At 48.8% G+C, this 16073-nt stretch overlaps 7 protein-coding genes across 7 annotated transcripts; 2 read left to right on the top strand and 5 right to left on the bottom strand.

The window, feature by feature from the left end:
* Window positions 1-92: 92 nt before the first annotated feature.
* On the bottom strand, window positions 93-2386 carry BO83DRAFT_460970 (putative C6 transcription factor; the record flags this gene model as incomplete). The annotated part of the gene is made up of 4 exons (XM_025537230.1): window positions 93-1763; window positions 1813-2031; window positions 2075-2176; window positions 2369-2386. The coding sequence occupies 4 exons, from the start codon at window positions 2384-2386 to the stop codon at window positions 93-95; spliced, it is 2010 nt and encodes a 669-aa protein (XP_025390562.1).
* Window positions 2387-2582: 196 nt separating this feature from the next.
* On the bottom strand, window positions 2583-3224 carry BO83DRAFT_460974 (carbohydrate binding domain-containing protein). Its single transcript, XM_025537231.1, has 2 exons — window positions 3002-3224; window positions 2583-2953 (listed from the first exon to the last, which is right to left on the bottom strand). The coding sequence occupies exons 1-2, from the start codon at window positions 3133-3135 to the stop codon at window positions 2605-2607; spliced, it is 483 nt and encodes a 160-aa protein (XP_025390563.1). The 5' UTR covers window positions 3136-3224; the 3' UTR covers window positions 2583-2604.
* Window positions 3225-5822: 2598 nt separating this feature from the next.
* BO83DRAFT_424711 (uncharacterized protein) lies at window positions 5823-6173 on the bottom strand (the record flags this gene model as incomplete). Its single annotated transcript, XM_025535169.1, has 1 exon — window positions 5823-6173. One exon carries the CDS (start codon window positions 6171-6173, stop codon window positions 5823-5825), a length of 351 nt encoding a protein of 116 aa, XP_025390564.1.
* Window position 6174: 1 nt separating this feature from the next.
* On the bottom strand, window positions 6175-6905 carry BO83DRAFT_376330 (uncharacterized protein). The gene has a single exon (XM_025530679.1). It carries the CDS (start codon window positions 6681-6683, stop codon window positions 6219-6221), a length of 465 nt encoding a protein of 154 aa, XP_025390565.1. The 5' UTR covers window positions 6684-6905; the 3' UTR covers window positions 6175-6218.
* Window positions 6906-7621: 716 nt separating this feature from the next.
* BO83DRAFT_356137 (uncharacterized protein) lies at window positions 7622-8805 on the top strand. The gene is made up of 2 exons (XM_025529183.1): window positions 7622-7858; window positions 7911-8805. Exons 1-2 carry the CDS (start codon window positions 7667-7669, stop codon window positions 8742-8744), a joined length of 1026 nt encoding a protein of 341 aa, XP_025390566.1. The 5' UTR covers window positions 7622-7666; the 3' UTR covers window positions 8745-8805.
* A 942-nt stretch (window positions 8806-9747) lies between these two features.
* Window positions 9748-11625, top strand: BO83DRAFT_396790 (tannase and feruloyl esterase; the record flags this gene model as incomplete). The annotated part of the gene is made up of 4 exons (XM_025533154.1): window positions 9748-10136; window positions 10188-11168; window positions 11243-11479; window positions 11550-11625. The coding sequence occupies 4 exons, from the start codon at window positions 9748-9750 to the stop codon at window positions 11623-11625; spliced, it is 1683 nt and encodes a 560-aa protein (XP_025390567.1).
* Window positions 11626-12194: 569 nt separating this feature from the next.
* BO83DRAFT_415256 (uncharacterized protein) lies at window positions 12195-14366 on the bottom strand. Its single transcript, XM_025534623.1, has one exon. It carries the CDS (start codon window positions 14286-14288, stop codon window positions 12270-12272), a length of 2019 nt encoding a protein of 672 aa, XP_025390568.1. The 5' UTR covers window positions 14289-14366; the 3' UTR covers window positions 12195-12269.
* Between the last annotated feature and the right edge of the window lie 1707 nt (window positions 14367-16073).

Below are 16073 nucleotides of genomic sequence, written 5' to 3' on the forward strand. Positions count from 1 at the left end.
TTTGGTACTGGGCGTACCTAGCTTGTACATTGAGCTTCATGAGATTTATTTGTCGTCATAGTATCTCGTCCTGACCATTTCCACTATTAACATCACCATCCCGAGAAGAGTTGCAGGTCGGGAAAGTCCAAGTTGAAGTCGCTGTCTTGAATGTAATCGAAGCCGCGGTCTAAGGATTCCCCAAAGTTATCCGATCTATTGAGACTATCTCCAAAGTATGCAGTACTAGGTCCAGCGGAGATAGATGCCCTGGCTACCATGTCCTGCATCATATTGTAGCAGACATCCACGCTTTCATGCAGTGTTCTTGAAACTGCCTCTTCCTCGGACTGACCATTAAGCCTAGCTTCCGCCTGGGCTAACATCATATTATAAAAGACATAGATCTTAACATTAGTCTCTCCGTAGTGAAGTCTTTCTTTTGCATACTGGACCACGCAGCGGGCATCTTGCAAAAGAGTTTCCTGACGAGCATAATCCCTTCTTTTCGCTAGACTTGAACTTTCCGCTTCTGGATCGGGACTGGATTCTGAGAAGATGAGTATTGCCGCACGGGTCACGATGTCACGAAACATGCCACCTCCACATCGGAGGACACGACCGTACAGACTGTCTTCGACTAGTGCTATGATATCTAGTGCGGCTTCGACACCGGCCTTGCGAGAGTGACTGAATAGGGGATTGGCCCTTGCCATGATGGCAAACTTGTAGTGGAGACACAAGGTAAAGCGTCGAATTAGATGGGTGCAGAAGCTGGATGCGAACTGATCTAACGGGGGTGCAGAGTTGATCTGGTCAAGCGTGACAGAGACGTCGCGGCACGCTGAGGCTAGTTCTTTACCGATTTCAAGGACCTCGTCGTAGGGCGGTTCCTCTCGCAAGTCGTTTATGAGTCTGGAGGCATGCAGACGGACTGGTATTGACTTTGACAGTATAGGTTGGAAATCAGTTGCCTTATGAGCCGCTGGACCTTCCTCTTCGCCTATCTCTGGCTCGGATTCGAGACTGCTATCTTTCGGCGGTTCAGTATTCCAGTCTCCAGTTGCGATCATTGGTACCATCCCGGAATCCAAGGATGACTGTAGATTTAGTTCTAGAATAGTGTACCAGAGTCTCCGCCTGAGTTCTTTTTCCGTGGACTCCATCTCGCTCAGACAGTTGGGATCTTGATGCAGACCCATCTGCATGGCCATCCTCATCAATGAGCCTGTGGAGATCCAGATCAGATCGGCGCCAACCTGACTTACTTGGCGGGCCAAGAGGAGAAGACAGTGGACTTGGACGGCTCCCAAAGTTAAGCGGTTCTTTTCCAGTGGGGCTGATAGCCATGTCTGGGCTGTATGAATCCACATTCCAGCTTTTGACGCTACATCTATACGAACATTGTTATCCTGATGCAAGGGACCTGCGATAGCGACCACGAGAAAGATTTGCAAGACTATACAAATATCCATGTCTTCGTAGTTATTCAGGTACGTCTGGCAATGGTTCATGAAGGAAGTCTTCTGAAGTATCCGGTAGCATGACTCGAATGAGGCGAAATAGAGCTGGGCCAATTCAAGGACGATATCAGAACCAGGAAGTGACTGATGAATCTGTGTCGGGAGGCTACTACGACTTGGCCTTTGGCTTTTGATGCTTCGAGCTAGCCTTTTGCATTGAGCAATCTTATCAGCAATGGCATCGAAGGGGCCGTGGCTTGTATTCCGTATGATGGTGTCGTAGAGGCCCATGAGAGGCTGCAAGCTGGGCAGCCCTTCTGTCTGTAACATCGTCAATACAAGCATAGATTTGATATGTGAGTCAGCTTACCAATGAAAAAATATTCATCCAATGTCCCTGCCCGAACACTCTTGTCTTTGACACCATGCCTCGGATCTGGCCCGGGGTTGATGCAGCCTGTTGCGATGAAGCGTGAGGCGTGTGTGAAGGTTGGCCACTATTACTCTCCTGAAAAACATTTTGCCTTTGATAGTTTGTTTCATTAGTCGTAGAGAGCACCGTTTCACGACCGGCACGCGCATTGCGATTCTGCTCATATGTACAGGTTGAAGCAATATTCTGGGTCACACACTGTCGACACGGGTTGGCCCGATCGCATCGGACTTTGCGACGGCGGCACGAAACACATGAATACGCCGGGCGTCTGCGCTTTCTTGTATTGGATACGCCCGGACTAGTCATTGTACGAGTATTCTGGCCGAAATCTGTTTTAGGTCGGCTGTCTACTCTGCAGTGCGGCATGCACTGCAGGATAGACCAGGAAGGTTGTTGGTCTGGAAAAGGTTTGGGCGTCGGCCGTAAGCCATCTTAGCCCGATACGACCGATAGGGCCGAAGCCGCATCCGCCTCAGGCATCAAGGCTTACCAAAATAGAAACTGACATTTTCCAGACGAGTATAATTAGTTATAACGCCAGATGTACGCATCACATAGAATACTACACTATGAATTGGCTGTAGGCAACTTCTCATTTCATTGGAATAGAAGGGTGGGTGGTTAAATGCCACGAATGTCTTGGGTATGGAAATTGCATGGGAGACTCGACGCACTAAGCTGGGCACCCTCTATTTACAGAATGTCTCTCATGAGTCCCAGTCAAGTTCAGTCGCTGCATCCACTCCTCTCCACAACAACCTCATCAAAGTACACCTGCCAAGTATACGAGTTGTCAGGCGACGTGCACGCTGCACTGATTGTCAGCACATCTGCGGACCGATTGGCCGTGAACTCCCCGGTTACAGCGGTCCACTGATCACTAGGTTCGAGATCGGCGGTAGCAATAGTATCACTAGTTGTGTTCAATCCCAGGTACGCGGAAATATGGCAGAATTCTGCCCCAGACACGGAGGGCTTGACTTGTACGGAGAAGTCGTAAGTCGTGCTACGGTTGAGACTAGACAGGGTCTGGGAGAAGGAATTGGGGCTGTTGTCGATGGCAGTTGTGAGGTCGCTGTTATATGCGTTAGATTGGGGTAGATGAAGAGGTTAATAGACATACAGTGAGTAATTTCCAGTGTAGGCAGGAGTGGCAGTCGTGACTCTGGCTACATCTGAGGCTGTGGTGAACCATGGCGATAGAGAGCCTGTCTCGAAGGAGGGGTTGGAAAGGATATTACAGCCAGAGGTAGACATTATGGCTCACAGTCCTGTAATCAATCTGAATGAATCATTGAGATAGCTTAGAAAATGTAGCAAGAAGGCAAAGGAATTATCATGCTCTCATATACTCTGTTCAATCACGCATAATGTCCCCTCACTTCTATGATCGGTTCGGATAAGGGTCCGGTTTCCTGAGCAGATTGATGTCATTTTTACGACCTTCAGTTATCGACCACCTATGATAATAATTAGAGCCATGTCGATTGCTTTTTGATCAGTGATATAGGTCTTGTATGAGACTATATCTCACTTATAACTGCAGGAGATAGTATGTGGAAACCTGTGTGGGCTGATCTCTTTATAGTGAGCTACTTATGCTTCATCAACTGGCATTTGCTGTGGATAGATTCATTTCCGCGCCCCAATTACTTCTATCCCAGACGTTAAGAATGGTCGAAGATAAGACAGGAATATTGTTAGATTTAACCATGCGGTTTACACTTAGGCTGCCATACAAAACACCTCCTCATGCTTATTCTGCCGCGAGTTCTAATAGTGAATATAATATATTTTGATTGTACGCTTTTATTTCCTTTTACTTTCATTTGAGTCTCGCCGTAGAATATTATCTAATGAACTAGAACTCTAGATTCTTTTCTACAAAATTATAAAGAATTTGCTAAACATGGCTACTAAAGCTTCCTATAGAACGGAAAGTCTATGACTTCTACTAAGTTAGTAAATACCTCGTTTCTTTCGCCCATGCTATTTCTCACTGACTAGTCAATAACAACAGCCTTTCTTGCTCACCCAGGTTACTGGCAGGGTAAGAACCCCTCCGGTAATGATTAGCGACCGCAGTCTGCTTGCGCCTCCATATACGATCTGCTGTTCCGTTGCTGACCAAGTCTTGAAACTACCATAGACTTGGGTGATACCATGATCCAAGGTCAAAGGCTATATCAAAAACTGGACATCTAGCCTCAATGGTGCTCGGGCTAGGGCCGACCAAGGTCAGAGCCGTGAAAACTCGACTAACAACTGCAAGGATGGATGGTCAAGGTTAGACGGTCAGGGATGGGAAGCTCGGGACATGGGTCTGGTAAATAATATCGGTGCATAGGGATTAGCGGTCTTATGGCTGGGCAGGCCGTTGATCCATGGCTGTCCCACTAGGCTTTTGTACCGCCAATTGGCAGCCTCCAAAAGTCGAGGTCACTTTGAGACATCGCATCGAAGATTTGTTTCTTCGGAGATAAATGGTCTGCATAGGCCAGTGGGTGAGGGAAACCAGTGGGTAAGCAAGACTAGTGGGTGAGCCGGAAAGTCCACATCCTCTGCCACTCAATGAATACACTCAATACGTATTAGAGGAGTCCAAAGTTGGAAGGATTTCCTCATGTGCGCTGTTAAACTCCGTAAATATACCCTTTATGTCAGATGCCTGCTGTTCATTCTCAACTTACTTCTACTTTTCTACTGTGGGAGCAAAATTCAAAGCCATCCAGCGCCAGCGTTCGGATAGTACTAAGTTGAAATGCCAACAGCGAAACTGACAGAAGCCGTTTTCATTCCTGAAAGCTTTTGTATGCTGACCCTGCACCCACTGCTAACCGACTGGGGTCTCAGCCAGTTCCATGTGGGCCATCCCGCCGGATTGACTGCGATTCCGGTAGTTTCATTGGCGCAAAGCTCCGTCAAGTGAGACATGGACCCCCTCCGCCTCGCCCATCAGGCAACCAACCGAGTGGCTGATTTGACAAGCGCACGTCCTGGGAGAGAACATGTGACTATTTGAAGCAGATAATTTACAGTGTACTTTACTACCTGCGATCGTTGGGCCACGACAGCTTAAATAACGTGGCATTGTTGTGATATGCATGATAGTTGACCCCTTCCTTCAAACCTCTGTTCAAGAAAGTAATGAACAAACAAACTGTGGGCGTAGAGTGTCTCAAAGTTTCCTTGAAGAGTACACACTGAAGTCTCTTAAGAGCAGTTATTGAGTAGTCTAGGTCGCATTAGATTGAGGGGCTAAGTATTGAGTTGTAATCGTGAGACTTAGCGAATTATATATAAGGGAGGCCCCCTTAATGATCTGCTGGGTGACCCTTTTTCTTTTTTTTTTCTTTTTTTTTTTTCTTTCCTCCCTTCGCAAAGCATGCTAGCCACCACTTGCGAGAGTGTATCTTTGAACCAGAGTAACTGCCAAATGTACAGTTTGCTAGGAAAATCGAAGGCATGAAGGCGCCTTATTAATTTCATAATGGAGATTAACGACTGGGATTGAGCATGACATCTTCATATGAGATATATTTCGACAGGATATCATAACCTTTCAGCAAGACTGAGGATCAACTGCGAAAATTGAAGATGGTTAGACAACATTACGTCGAACCCAGCGAAATGGACACAACGATTACACCGACATAATCACAATACCTCGTTATTTCCACCAAGCTCCTATCTAACTGATTCGGAATGTATGTATAGTTAAGTAATCTTACAAAAGAAATACTAGTGATATACTTCTCCAGGGTCCACCCGTCCCTGTTGCGTCGCGAACGCTATCTCATGTCTGCTATGTCAGGCCAACACCCCAGTCTCTTGAGCCTTCCAAGCTGTAATAAGCTCTACCTTTCACTGCACATCTACCACTCTGGCGTGACCCCCTCCTTACTTCGCTTTTCCAGGTGGATACCCACGGCTCTGGTACCAGTCTAAGCGCATCCATTCGGCCGGTTGCTCAAGCACTGGTTGACAATGGTTCCTTGCAGACTAACGTTGTAAGCCTCACAGCTTACACCTCCAGAAACGTTCAAGCAGGCATTGCAACAGCGCTGGGCATCGTTATAGAGGTTCTCTATCTGGAAGGTGGCATTGGCACTCCAGCTGATACAGCAACCCTCGTAGCAGATATCGCGTGGGCCGCCGGACTTCCAGCTCCCATCGACCCGAATGCGCCCAAGCAGTGCAATACAAGCGGCACCCACGGCAACGTGCGCGGCGCTGCAGATGATCTGGTTGCGGGAGTCCATCTCGCGTTTATCGACGGCGGCAGTGGTCGTCATTGTGGGTTCCGCTGCTACCGGAGACAAACTGGTAGCCTTGCTCTGTTACTGGTTGCTGTACTGGGAGGTAAGTGCGCGGTACGCAGCCCCTAGGCTCGAGGCGCTCGATCTACTGGCGTAGAGCTCGATCAGGCTTTCTTCCGGTCCGTTCTCGCCACTCACAGCGTCCAGCAGACCGGCCTGCATCTGCGCCGTTGTGACATCGGCGTATGCAGGATAGGCGTTCATTGAGAAGACGTTATACAGAAACACGAGATCACCCCAGAGTGCCTGACTTGCGGCGCTTTGCGCCAGATTCGCGATCACATGTAGCTCACGGGCGTTATCCAAGGAGTGGATTCCCACCACTGTCTGGAGGTGTGGGAGTTCTTTCTCCGCGAATCCAGTGATGTTAAGCCAGACATCGCCGCTGGATTCCACGGAGGAGGTAGCGATATTCCCGAAAGCTAATGCTTGGATGCTGTCGCTATAGCTAAGCTGCTGGCCTTGGGTGGTTCGCCCGAGTAGCATCCCAGCTAGAAGACATATCGATGAAGTTCTCGTTGATATTGAAGCAGATTGAGAGAGGGTAAAAGCAGAGAAAGAGGAGATTTTGAAGATGTGAGCCGGGAGACTGATTGAACAATAGCTTGCTGTCCTTGTGTTCGAGTTTATCCAGCGGGTGAATTGCCTCTATTTATAAGGCCGGGGAGTGCACAAGATCCTCGTACTTGAGCATGAATGAGTGCTTGCCTGATGTTCACAGACTGGTACTACCTATCCTAGTCTTGGTCTAATTTCGGAAAAGCTCGTTTTTTAACTAGCAACCATGAAGTTAGTATGGACGAAGGTGCTTCCGTGGAGACCACTAAGGGGCTAGTATCATAAGAGCGTGACATACGAACGACCTAGTTTGAGCAACAGCAAAACGGTCTCTAGTCCGGACTAATGTGGCCGAAGACAAATAGGATATCATGTATTTAGTAGTGGTTACATTGGGTGGGGCTACTAAGATAGCTTAGTAGAAGCATGTCTCGCAGCCTTTTCAGAATCCGACCAGGGTCTGAAAGAAATAGGCTTACCACCTAGGAAGCTCCTGCCTTGAACTAGGTCTATTGACAACTATGAAGTGCTTCGTAGAGATTCCGGATTGATGTATTAATGCTTCTGAAATGCTTCTGAGTCATTTATAGTGTAGATAGGGCCGTCAATATACCTGTTCACTGGGCTCCTCCGATCGCCATTCTCTGTGCCCACGACTGAGACCCTGAAAATGAAAAAGTGGACATGGCATTAGCTTGACTTTAGCTTGGCAGTAGCTTGGCAGTAGTCCGGAATTAGCCTCCACCAAGTTAGTGCTCTCAACATGAGATGCGCGATTTTTGTGATAGGACAGATGGAGCAACATATGAACTCTCTCGGTTTCAGACAAAACATAATGTCTACTGTCCTTCCATCACATGAACGGAGAGACATCAACTTCAATAACCCACCTCTGCTCACTGTCCAGATACATGATGGCATACACTCCAAGCCCACAGTCTCTGTTAACCATCTTTCGCGAACTCCTCAATACCATCATCTATTCCGCAGGAGATTATCCCCTACTTGCACGAGCTCATCAATTCTTTCAAAAGGGTCCTGCTCAAACCAACAGGGGTTTACTTTTAGCACCAATTTCTCTTGGGATTGTCCTTAGAATTCTAGTAAGCCACTAACAAAGAACTATCATTATCCGCAAGAACTAACAGAGCATAGGTCCGATACATCATTGGCCATGTCTTAATGTCTATCTCAATCCTCGAAACTGTGGAGAAGCAGGCCAATGTGTCTAAGGTCGCAGACAAGAAGCTAGCTCCATCAAGTCGTTACTTGTTCCAAACTAGTGCCGCCCTTTACCGCAGAGGAGGTTTCTCTCTTCTCCTCAATGGCATCTATTCCGCTTGCACCTACTGGGTGATGCACTCATTGGTGACTAACCTATCGACTATCCTGCTTCCTAGTCAGGTGGCGTATGTTTTTGCATCGGTCCTGCTCGCGGAGACCCGTTTCTTCTGGACCGCGAAAACCATCCTTCAGCGCGACCAGCTGCGCTTCGTGCCTAGCCCCCACGATCTCCGCCGATGGAGAGCTCTTGTGCTTCCCACATTAATCTATTCCACGGCCGAGGCAATGATGATGCATTTCCCGGGCCCACTCAATAGTCGTCTCGCTCCGGCGTCGAGCGAGAACGTCACAATAGAGGGATTGTCGTATATGGTGAGATCCGACATCCTGATATCGGCACTTATGCTCTTTGCCCAGCTGTTTCTCCTCCTTCCCTCTTATATGGTGTTAATTCTGGTGCAGGCCAGTCTCCTGCCACCCATCTGCGAGACGATTATCTTTAGGCCATCGCGACAGCAGCAGCGAGGTGTACGAATAGGAGAGATCTTTTCAGCAGTCAAGCAAGGACCCCTACAGATATGGGAAGCAGCGCAGATGATCGGGACAGGAAGGTTGCTTTATTGTCTGGAATTGTATGTGAAGATGTGTTTATGCTTGCTTGTGATTGCCGCTATGGTACATTTGATAGTCTATTATATGTTGTAAGAGGAAGTATCACCACCTCTCAACCATACTACGTCTTGGTCAGAACAAGTGGACATATATCTATGAGGAAATGTGATTGGTTCGAAATTGGTCCATTCATTCTATTTGTGGGTTAATATGGAACGTAGACGAACTCCAAGGTTAGAGATGACGGCACACGTCATTGTCTTTGAGTTATGTTTCGCAAGGTCTCTGCACAATAGGGCAGAGTCCATGACCAACTGAAGTCCTTGCCCAGTGTTGGGGGTGAACCTCAGGAGTCAATTGTCTACCAGGGACACCTGATCAGAAATCCCCGGTTGCTATCTAGTGGCAGGGCTCCTTCAACTTACTGATAACCTGTCTTTGATATGATAGGGACGGTGGGTAATGGAAAGGCCAAGCTTCATAGCGCAGGCTTGGTTTGAACAAGATAGGTTGCCTACGCTCAATGAGGATTAATCTCCGCAAGTTAAAGTCGGTTCAAGTGGACACGGCGCGTTGGTCCGTGGGGCGGATTCGTTGAGAATCGGCGAGGATCCAACTCGTCGATCCTCGGGTGGGGAATGTCCAAGTATCCCCGACCTGTTCTTCACCGGCAATTATCTACCCTTGCGGGTAAGGGACATGAATTATGCCCTAAGAATAGACTGCAAAGACGACATTCGATGGCCAAGTCTTAAGGAACTTGTCACATCAGATTTCCTCTCGCGATCTCTTTAAGATGGCGTAAGTATTTAAAGGGACTTAATAGAGCTGTGACAGGTTCGTCTCGAGGTGGGTGCTAAGCTTCGGATCTGCAGGGGAAATGACGGATTTACGAAACGCCTCACGCGTCATTGCAAGACGACCGGACAGCTCAATATGTATGAGGCTTCGAAATGCCTCTCGGAGCAGGGCAGACCCGACGGGCTCCCGAGATGACTTGACGAAGTCCAGAAACGAAGTCAGCTATAAATGCGCTTCCCATCACCATGGCTAATAGGATAGACATAACCATTGCTGTTCATCCGTATTCTCCAACATGGGTCTCTCACTAGCTCTTGCGACATGGGCATCACTTCTAGTCGTTGCCAGTGCGCAATTTAAATGCAGCTTACCCGCAGGTGATATTTGCGCCTACGAGAACGCCACCACCTACGCGGCAGTCAATGCGCCCAATTGCACCACCAGCGGCTTGCAGGCCTTTTTAAACAAACTTCCAGGGCTCAATGGAATGACATTGAGTGTTCCGTACGCTTTTTACATCGACAGCAATGAAACTTTGGATGAGTTTACTGACTATGTTGGCGCTTCGACGTTTACCACCGATATTCCACCTGTATGTGCGTTCCGAGTCAACGGAACAAATGAACAGGGCGCGACTTGGGGCTTGGGAGCACTTCTTCCTACCCACTTCAACGGCAGTATTATGTATGTATGGAATTGCACACTCGCAAGCTGCTCCTAACTAATGACCTCCAGGATGGCAGCCCCCGACTCCGGAATTTCCTGGGGCGTAGCAAGTGCAGGTCTGCGCTACGCCTTCGCCACATTCGCCTCTAACTCCGGTCACGACGAGCCAGACCACATTCCAGGTTGGGAGACCCCCAATGGTCTCATCGACTGGAGTCATAGAGCACTGCACGTATCTACCCTTACCGCCAAAACTATCGTAAAGGCCTGGTATGGCGTCAAACCCAAATACAGCTACATCACCGGATGCTCCGACGGAGGCCGACAAGTCATGAAGTCCATCCAGACATACCCCGAAGACTACGATGGTGCTATGGCGGGTGCCCCAAACTGGTGGATGACACACCAGGCATTCTACAACTACAAGCAGACAACTATCGGCGGAGCACCCCAATCAAACTCCTCAATCCCACCCACATTATACCCAGTCATCACGGACGAGGTCCTCCGCCAATGTGATCCCCAAGACAATCTCATAGACTCCATCATCTCGAACCCACAAGGCTGCTTCTTCAACCCCGAAGCGCTAGCCTGTAGCAGTAACAAGACATCCAATTGCCTTACTGCACCACAACTGGATACCCTCCGCAAGATCTACAACGACTGGACCACCTTCGACCAAGACCTTATCTACCCCGGCGCATGGTTCGGCAGTGAACCCACATGGAACACTACCTTCGGCAACCAGCACTCCAAATCATGGTACATTGAAAACGTCCTCGGCTTGAAGAACCTCACGGCACAGGACCTGACATACGAACTCATCGCCGAGGCAGACGCAAGTAATCCCGCCCATGCAAACGCGGATAACTTCGACCTGTCGCCGTTCTTCAACAGAGGCGGAAAATTTTTCCACTGGCACGGCATGTCGGACTCGGCCGTGTCTCCTGGTTCCAGCGTGTACTATCATCACAGAGCCACGTACGCTGCCTTAGGGAAGGGCATCGACATTGATCAACATTATCAACTTTACTTGATTCCGGGATTAGAGTGAGTCCCCCTTCCCTCGTCTCCCAACTCCAACCTCCCACGACAACCCCCAAAGATGACTAACACAAAGATAGACACTGCACCGGTACCCCCACCTGCATGTCCGCCCTATGGTACCTAGCCGGCCCATACCAAGCCGGGAACTTCTTCAACTTCACCCCCGCCAACGTCGTCGCCAACTACGTCCATGACTCTTTCCTCACGCTTATTAGCTGGGTAGAGGGTGGTCATGCGCCGTCGTATATGGTTACCACGAACTTTGAGGATAATGCAGATCCGACGACGCTGCTTCATAATCGGAAGATTTGCCCGTAAGATATTATTGTCTTACTTCCTTAGGTGGATGGATGGAATAGGGAGCTAATGGGGGTTGTTGGTTAGGTACCCGAAACAGGCGAATTGGACGCAGACTGGGGTGTCAATACACGAGGATTATTGGGATTGTATTGATGTGTAAAAAGGGATAGATATATTATTTGTGGTTATTGATCCGGTTTAGGACTTTGTGTGGTATCGGTATAGACGGCATGCTGCTGCTATAGACAGGAGACATTGATATAGATACACTACTAGCCGTGGCAGAATAGACGATGTCTGACTAGATGAAATCGTACTACGTGCGGAATATGCAAGAAGCTTGGTTTTCGCACCCAAACGAAGCAGATGTATTTAGGAGAAAAGGAACATTGTGAAAGGTGTTCCCAGTAAGAAGCATAATCGTTTGGGGACGCAGAACACAGAAGAGAGAAATAACAACTTTAGTACGTAGGCTTTGTAGAATCACAGATAGTACTGGAGGTATCCTTCTTAGATGGTCAAATGCCAAAAGAGGGGGTCTTTAGATTTTCTTGCTAAATAATCATGTTATGATATATTCGAACCTCAAGTGTGTAAGGTTACAAGAAGTTGAAAGGCTAAGTGAACAAAGCAGGAAAGAAAAAGAACAAAACAAAAAGGAAGATGGAAAGAAAACCCTTAAACCAGACCAGTGTCAAAAGCAATATATATAAAATGAAAAGACGGATTGTTTATATCTCCAGTACGCCGTACTCTGCGCCGCGCTTATGCAAATAACAGACCAGTTCACACCCGTATCTCTTATCATGATCCGATCCACTTCCACAGAACACTCAGTAGTTGATCTCGGTGAACTGGCTTGCCAATGCAATCGCTCATGCCATTGGCGATGTAGCTTTCGGCATCGCCCTGCATGGCGTTGCCCGTGACTGCAATAATCGGCATTTGGAGCCCCATATCGCGGATGTGTCCTGTCGCCGCAAGGCCGTCCATGATGGGCATGGAGACATCCATCAAGACGACGTTGTAGGATAGCGGCTTCTTCTTGATCTTGGAAAGTGCCTCGGCGCCATTCCAAGCCCCTTCCACTCGCGTGAAGCCAATGCTGTGAAGGAGTTTCAACATCATGGTATGGTTTACCATATTGTCCTCAACCAATAAGACATGTTTGTGGGGCGCAATGGCCCGCATTTTATCGCAAAGATCGTGGCCCACGGGCGTTAATGCAGGACTGCGGGGCTTGAGTGACGGGATACTAGATCGGTCTCCCAATTTGGCAGTAAACCAGAAGATACTGCCTTGGCCATCTGGGTTCGGGGAATATCCCACTTCTCCGTCCATGAGTTCAGCCAGACTTTTGCAAATCGACAGGCCCAATCCAGTTCCCTGGTATTGTCGGGTGGTCGAGTTGGCAAAGCGGGTAAATGGGGTAAAGAGGATATTCATTGCGTTATCAGGAACACCGATGCCGGTGTCGACGACCTCTGTACGCACGATGCAACATCCCTCTTGTTCATCCGGAGAGCACGCTGTGGAGACCCGGATATGACCGCTCTCGGTAAACTTTACTGCATTGCCGACCAAGTTCTGCAGAATCTGGCGATATCGTAAGGGATCTCCTCGAAGATTTCGGGGAAAGTCAGGTGCAATGTCCGTGGTCAGTTCGACACCGTTCTTCAAAGATGGGCGACAATTCCGTATAACGGCTCCGACCACATCGCTGACATCAACGACGTCGGAATGTAAGGAGAAAGAGCCAGATGAGAGTTTTGAGTAGTCAAGCACATCGTTCACAGTCTCAAGCAAGAGTGACATGCAGTCTTGGATGATGGCAGCATGCTCGAGCTGTGTTGGTGACAGACTCGTGTCAGCCAGCATTGTCATGGCGATTTTCATCCCGTTCATCGGCGTCCGGATTTCGTGGCTAATATTGGCGAGAAAGTCGGTCTTTAAGCGTGACGACTCTTCGAAAGCAGCAATTATGCGGGCCTCGGCTTCTTTGCGCTCGCTAAGATCCCGGGTGACTTTGACGAAACCAACGTGCTGCCCGAACTGGTAGATAGGAGTGATCAGCACATTGGCCCAGAATCGCGAGCCATCGCGCCGATACCTCCACCCCTCATCTTCCATACGGCCTTCGCGCAAGCACACAGCAAGACCTCGGAGGGGCTTTCCAGCCAGGCGATCCTCTGGGCTGTAAAAGACAGAGAAATGTCTGCCTAGGATCTCCTCTGCTGGCCAACCCTTCATTATTGCAGCGCCGGGATTCCAGGTGGTGATATTGCCCTGTGTATCGAGCATGAAAATGGCGTACTCTTTGACGGTATCCACGAGGATTTTGTAAGTTTCGTTTGTATAGGCATGATTAATGCTGGCGGTCTCCTCGGAAAGCTTGTGCGCCTCCAATACAATGTACAGCAGAGTGGATGCGTCGAAGATGGGAGTAACTCGGAGGTTGTATAGAGACTTGTCGCTGGACACGATTCTCTCCACTATCTGGGTTTCCTTCGTTGAGCAAGCTGCACGCAGTGCGCCACAGAGGATAGCGATGTTAGGAGCGGGTACGGCAGCTGGGTCGAGGTCACGAACGGTCGCATGTAGCATAGATTGGCGCGTCTTGCCGGATAAAGCGAGATGACTATCAGAGACCTCGACAATGGTCATGGATGAATCAAGCACGATGGTCGGCGTCGGGGTATGGCGATAGATGCAGGCGAGCGAAGGAGACACTGCTGGAGAGTCATCGTCGGGCAGAGGTACACTGCGTGATGTCGCGAGCTTCTCATCGAGGGAGAGAGCGGCCACTTGGCCATCGAGAAACATCGCGGCTGGTTTGAACAGACATGAAAGGCAGAAGAAGGGAGAGAACGGAGATGTCTTCTTTTGTTGGTCTGTATCGCGTGGCGGAAGAAAAGTCACTGTGAGTGGCGGAAACGCAGCCGGCAGCAGAACCACTCATTGACGCTTCCAATGCGCTGCCATTCATTGGTGCGACTTGAGCTGAAACCAGCTTTCGGCTTTCCACTCCAGGCGATCGCCCCGGACATCCCCGCCTGTGCCCATGGAGTTAAGGTGTCTAGGCCATCCGAGAGCAGACGATCAGTAGTCTACTTGTATTCTCTGAGGGCGAGCAAAGCCTGTTCTCGGTTCACGGGTGGCGACCGACTGAAAATCTATCTACTATGCATTGATGCTTATCTTCTTTATCGCGTGGGCACAGGGAGAGAACAGTCATTATGGTGAGTCCTTCCGAGCGAGTAGAGGAGATTGTAGTCAGAACTAGCTGCTACTGGTACTTATTGGAGGCATTTGAGCTGTCTGAAATGTTTGACAAGTGCCGGCGGTCCATCGGGCCCAGCCATCGGAGCAGCAAGCCACCAATCATAGTGTCATAACTAACTATATTTTGCTCGCTCGGATACTTACCATGGATCGAAGCAGGCTTGGCTCCCCGCTAAATTATGTCAACTAGATTTTCATCCGCCGAAAAGAGCAGGACCTCGAAGCTTCGGACGACCGGGAATGCCGGTCGTATAATTTCGGCTATACCAAGCCCGCTGAAGTGTTGCGCCAAATCTGTAACAATAGACGAAGATACCTCTTCACTAAAGTCATGCAAAGAGGCGCTTTCGCATCTCAGGCCACGCTTATGTGGCGTTTGCATACTGTTCACCCTGGGACGGGAATTCGGCTCTCTAGGCATGCATGGCTGGGTTTAAGGACGTGTTTATCGCTATGGAGCGCCTGCGGCTCAATTTAACATCGCATGCCACTCAGTCATGAAGAATAGTAAGCAATGCCGGGATATAATTAGGGTTCGGACATTAATTGGGTTCGCCTTCCGAATTGGCAGATTGGGGAACCCCAGTTCCGCAGTAACTTGCCGGATTGCCCATATACTGCTGCGTACACATGGCGTCCTTGGGCGACACTATGGGATCATAAATCGTCAATATATTCACTCAGACCATTTTCACTTACTTTATGCCTTTGAACCTATGCCAAATTCTATTGCATAAACGAACTCAGAGCTATATTCTGTCGACTCCTCCTTTAATGGCCCTTCCCGTTGGTTGGGGAGAACTATACTAAGGGTCAGTGGGTAGAGGGAGCTTCGGACGAGTGTTTCGATCTAACTGGTACATGTAATCCCAATATAGCTACTGTTTTTCCATGCAGTTGTTGACCAGGCGATGAGTGGTTGACACCAGATCCCGCGAATGGGAACGTCATCGGATTCTTCGCCCATGATAAGTTAATTCCTGAGACCCAACTAAGGGTGACCCAGTATCATTATTCTGGAGAACGGCAAGGCTGAGCTGGATGCAACTGAAGAGGTACTCGTTGCAGCAAGACCTCTCTCTGTTGGTTTGTTGAAGGAGCAGCCCGAATCTACGGAGATATTGTCCGGTTCTTAAAGAGCCAATCGGTTCCGTATGTAGGCTCATTACACTGTGATTACGGTATTGCCGCTGACAGACCAACCTATACCTCTGCTGAGCTCTTATGTTCAAGCTATCAAAGTATTCATATATTTCCAGGACACAAGGAATCTTGTACAATTTTATAGCCTCAATATCTCTATCAACATATTTCCAGCTTTATTAT

Source organism: Aspergillus eucalypticola (assembly GCF_003184535.1).
Source record: "Aspergillus eucalypticola CBS 122712 chromosome Unknown BO83scaffold_6, whole genome shotgun sequence".
Taxonomy (NCBI): domain Eukaryota; kingdom Fungi; phylum Ascomycota; class Eurotiomycetes; order Eurotiales; family Aspergillaceae; genus Aspergillus; species Aspergillus eucalypticola.

Coding starts and splice junctions, on each gene's coding strand:
- BO83DRAFT_460974 (XM_025537231.1), bottom strand. CDS start 3,135: ATGTCTACCTCTGGCTGTAATATCCTTTCCAACCCCTCCTTCGAGACA. Junction 2,954..3,001: donor TACACTGGAAATTACTCACT/GTATGTCTATTA, acceptor CGCATATAACAG/CGACCTCACAACTGCCATCG.
- BO83DRAFT_376330 (XM_025530679.1), bottom strand. CDS start 6,683: ATGCTACTCGGGCGAACCACCCAAGGCCAGCAGCTTAGCTATAGCGAC.
- BO83DRAFT_356137 (XM_025529183.1), top strand. CDS start 7,667: ATGATGGCATACACTCCAAGCCCACAGTCTCTGTTAACCATCTTTCGC. Junction 7,859..7,910: donor GGATTGTCCTTAGAATTCTA/GTAAGCCACTAA, acceptor AACAGAGCATAG/GTCCGATACATCATTGGCCA.
- BO83DRAFT_415256 (XM_025534623.1), bottom strand. CDS start 14,288: ATGTTTCTCGATGGCCAAGTGGCCGCTCTCTCCCTCGATGAGAAGCTC.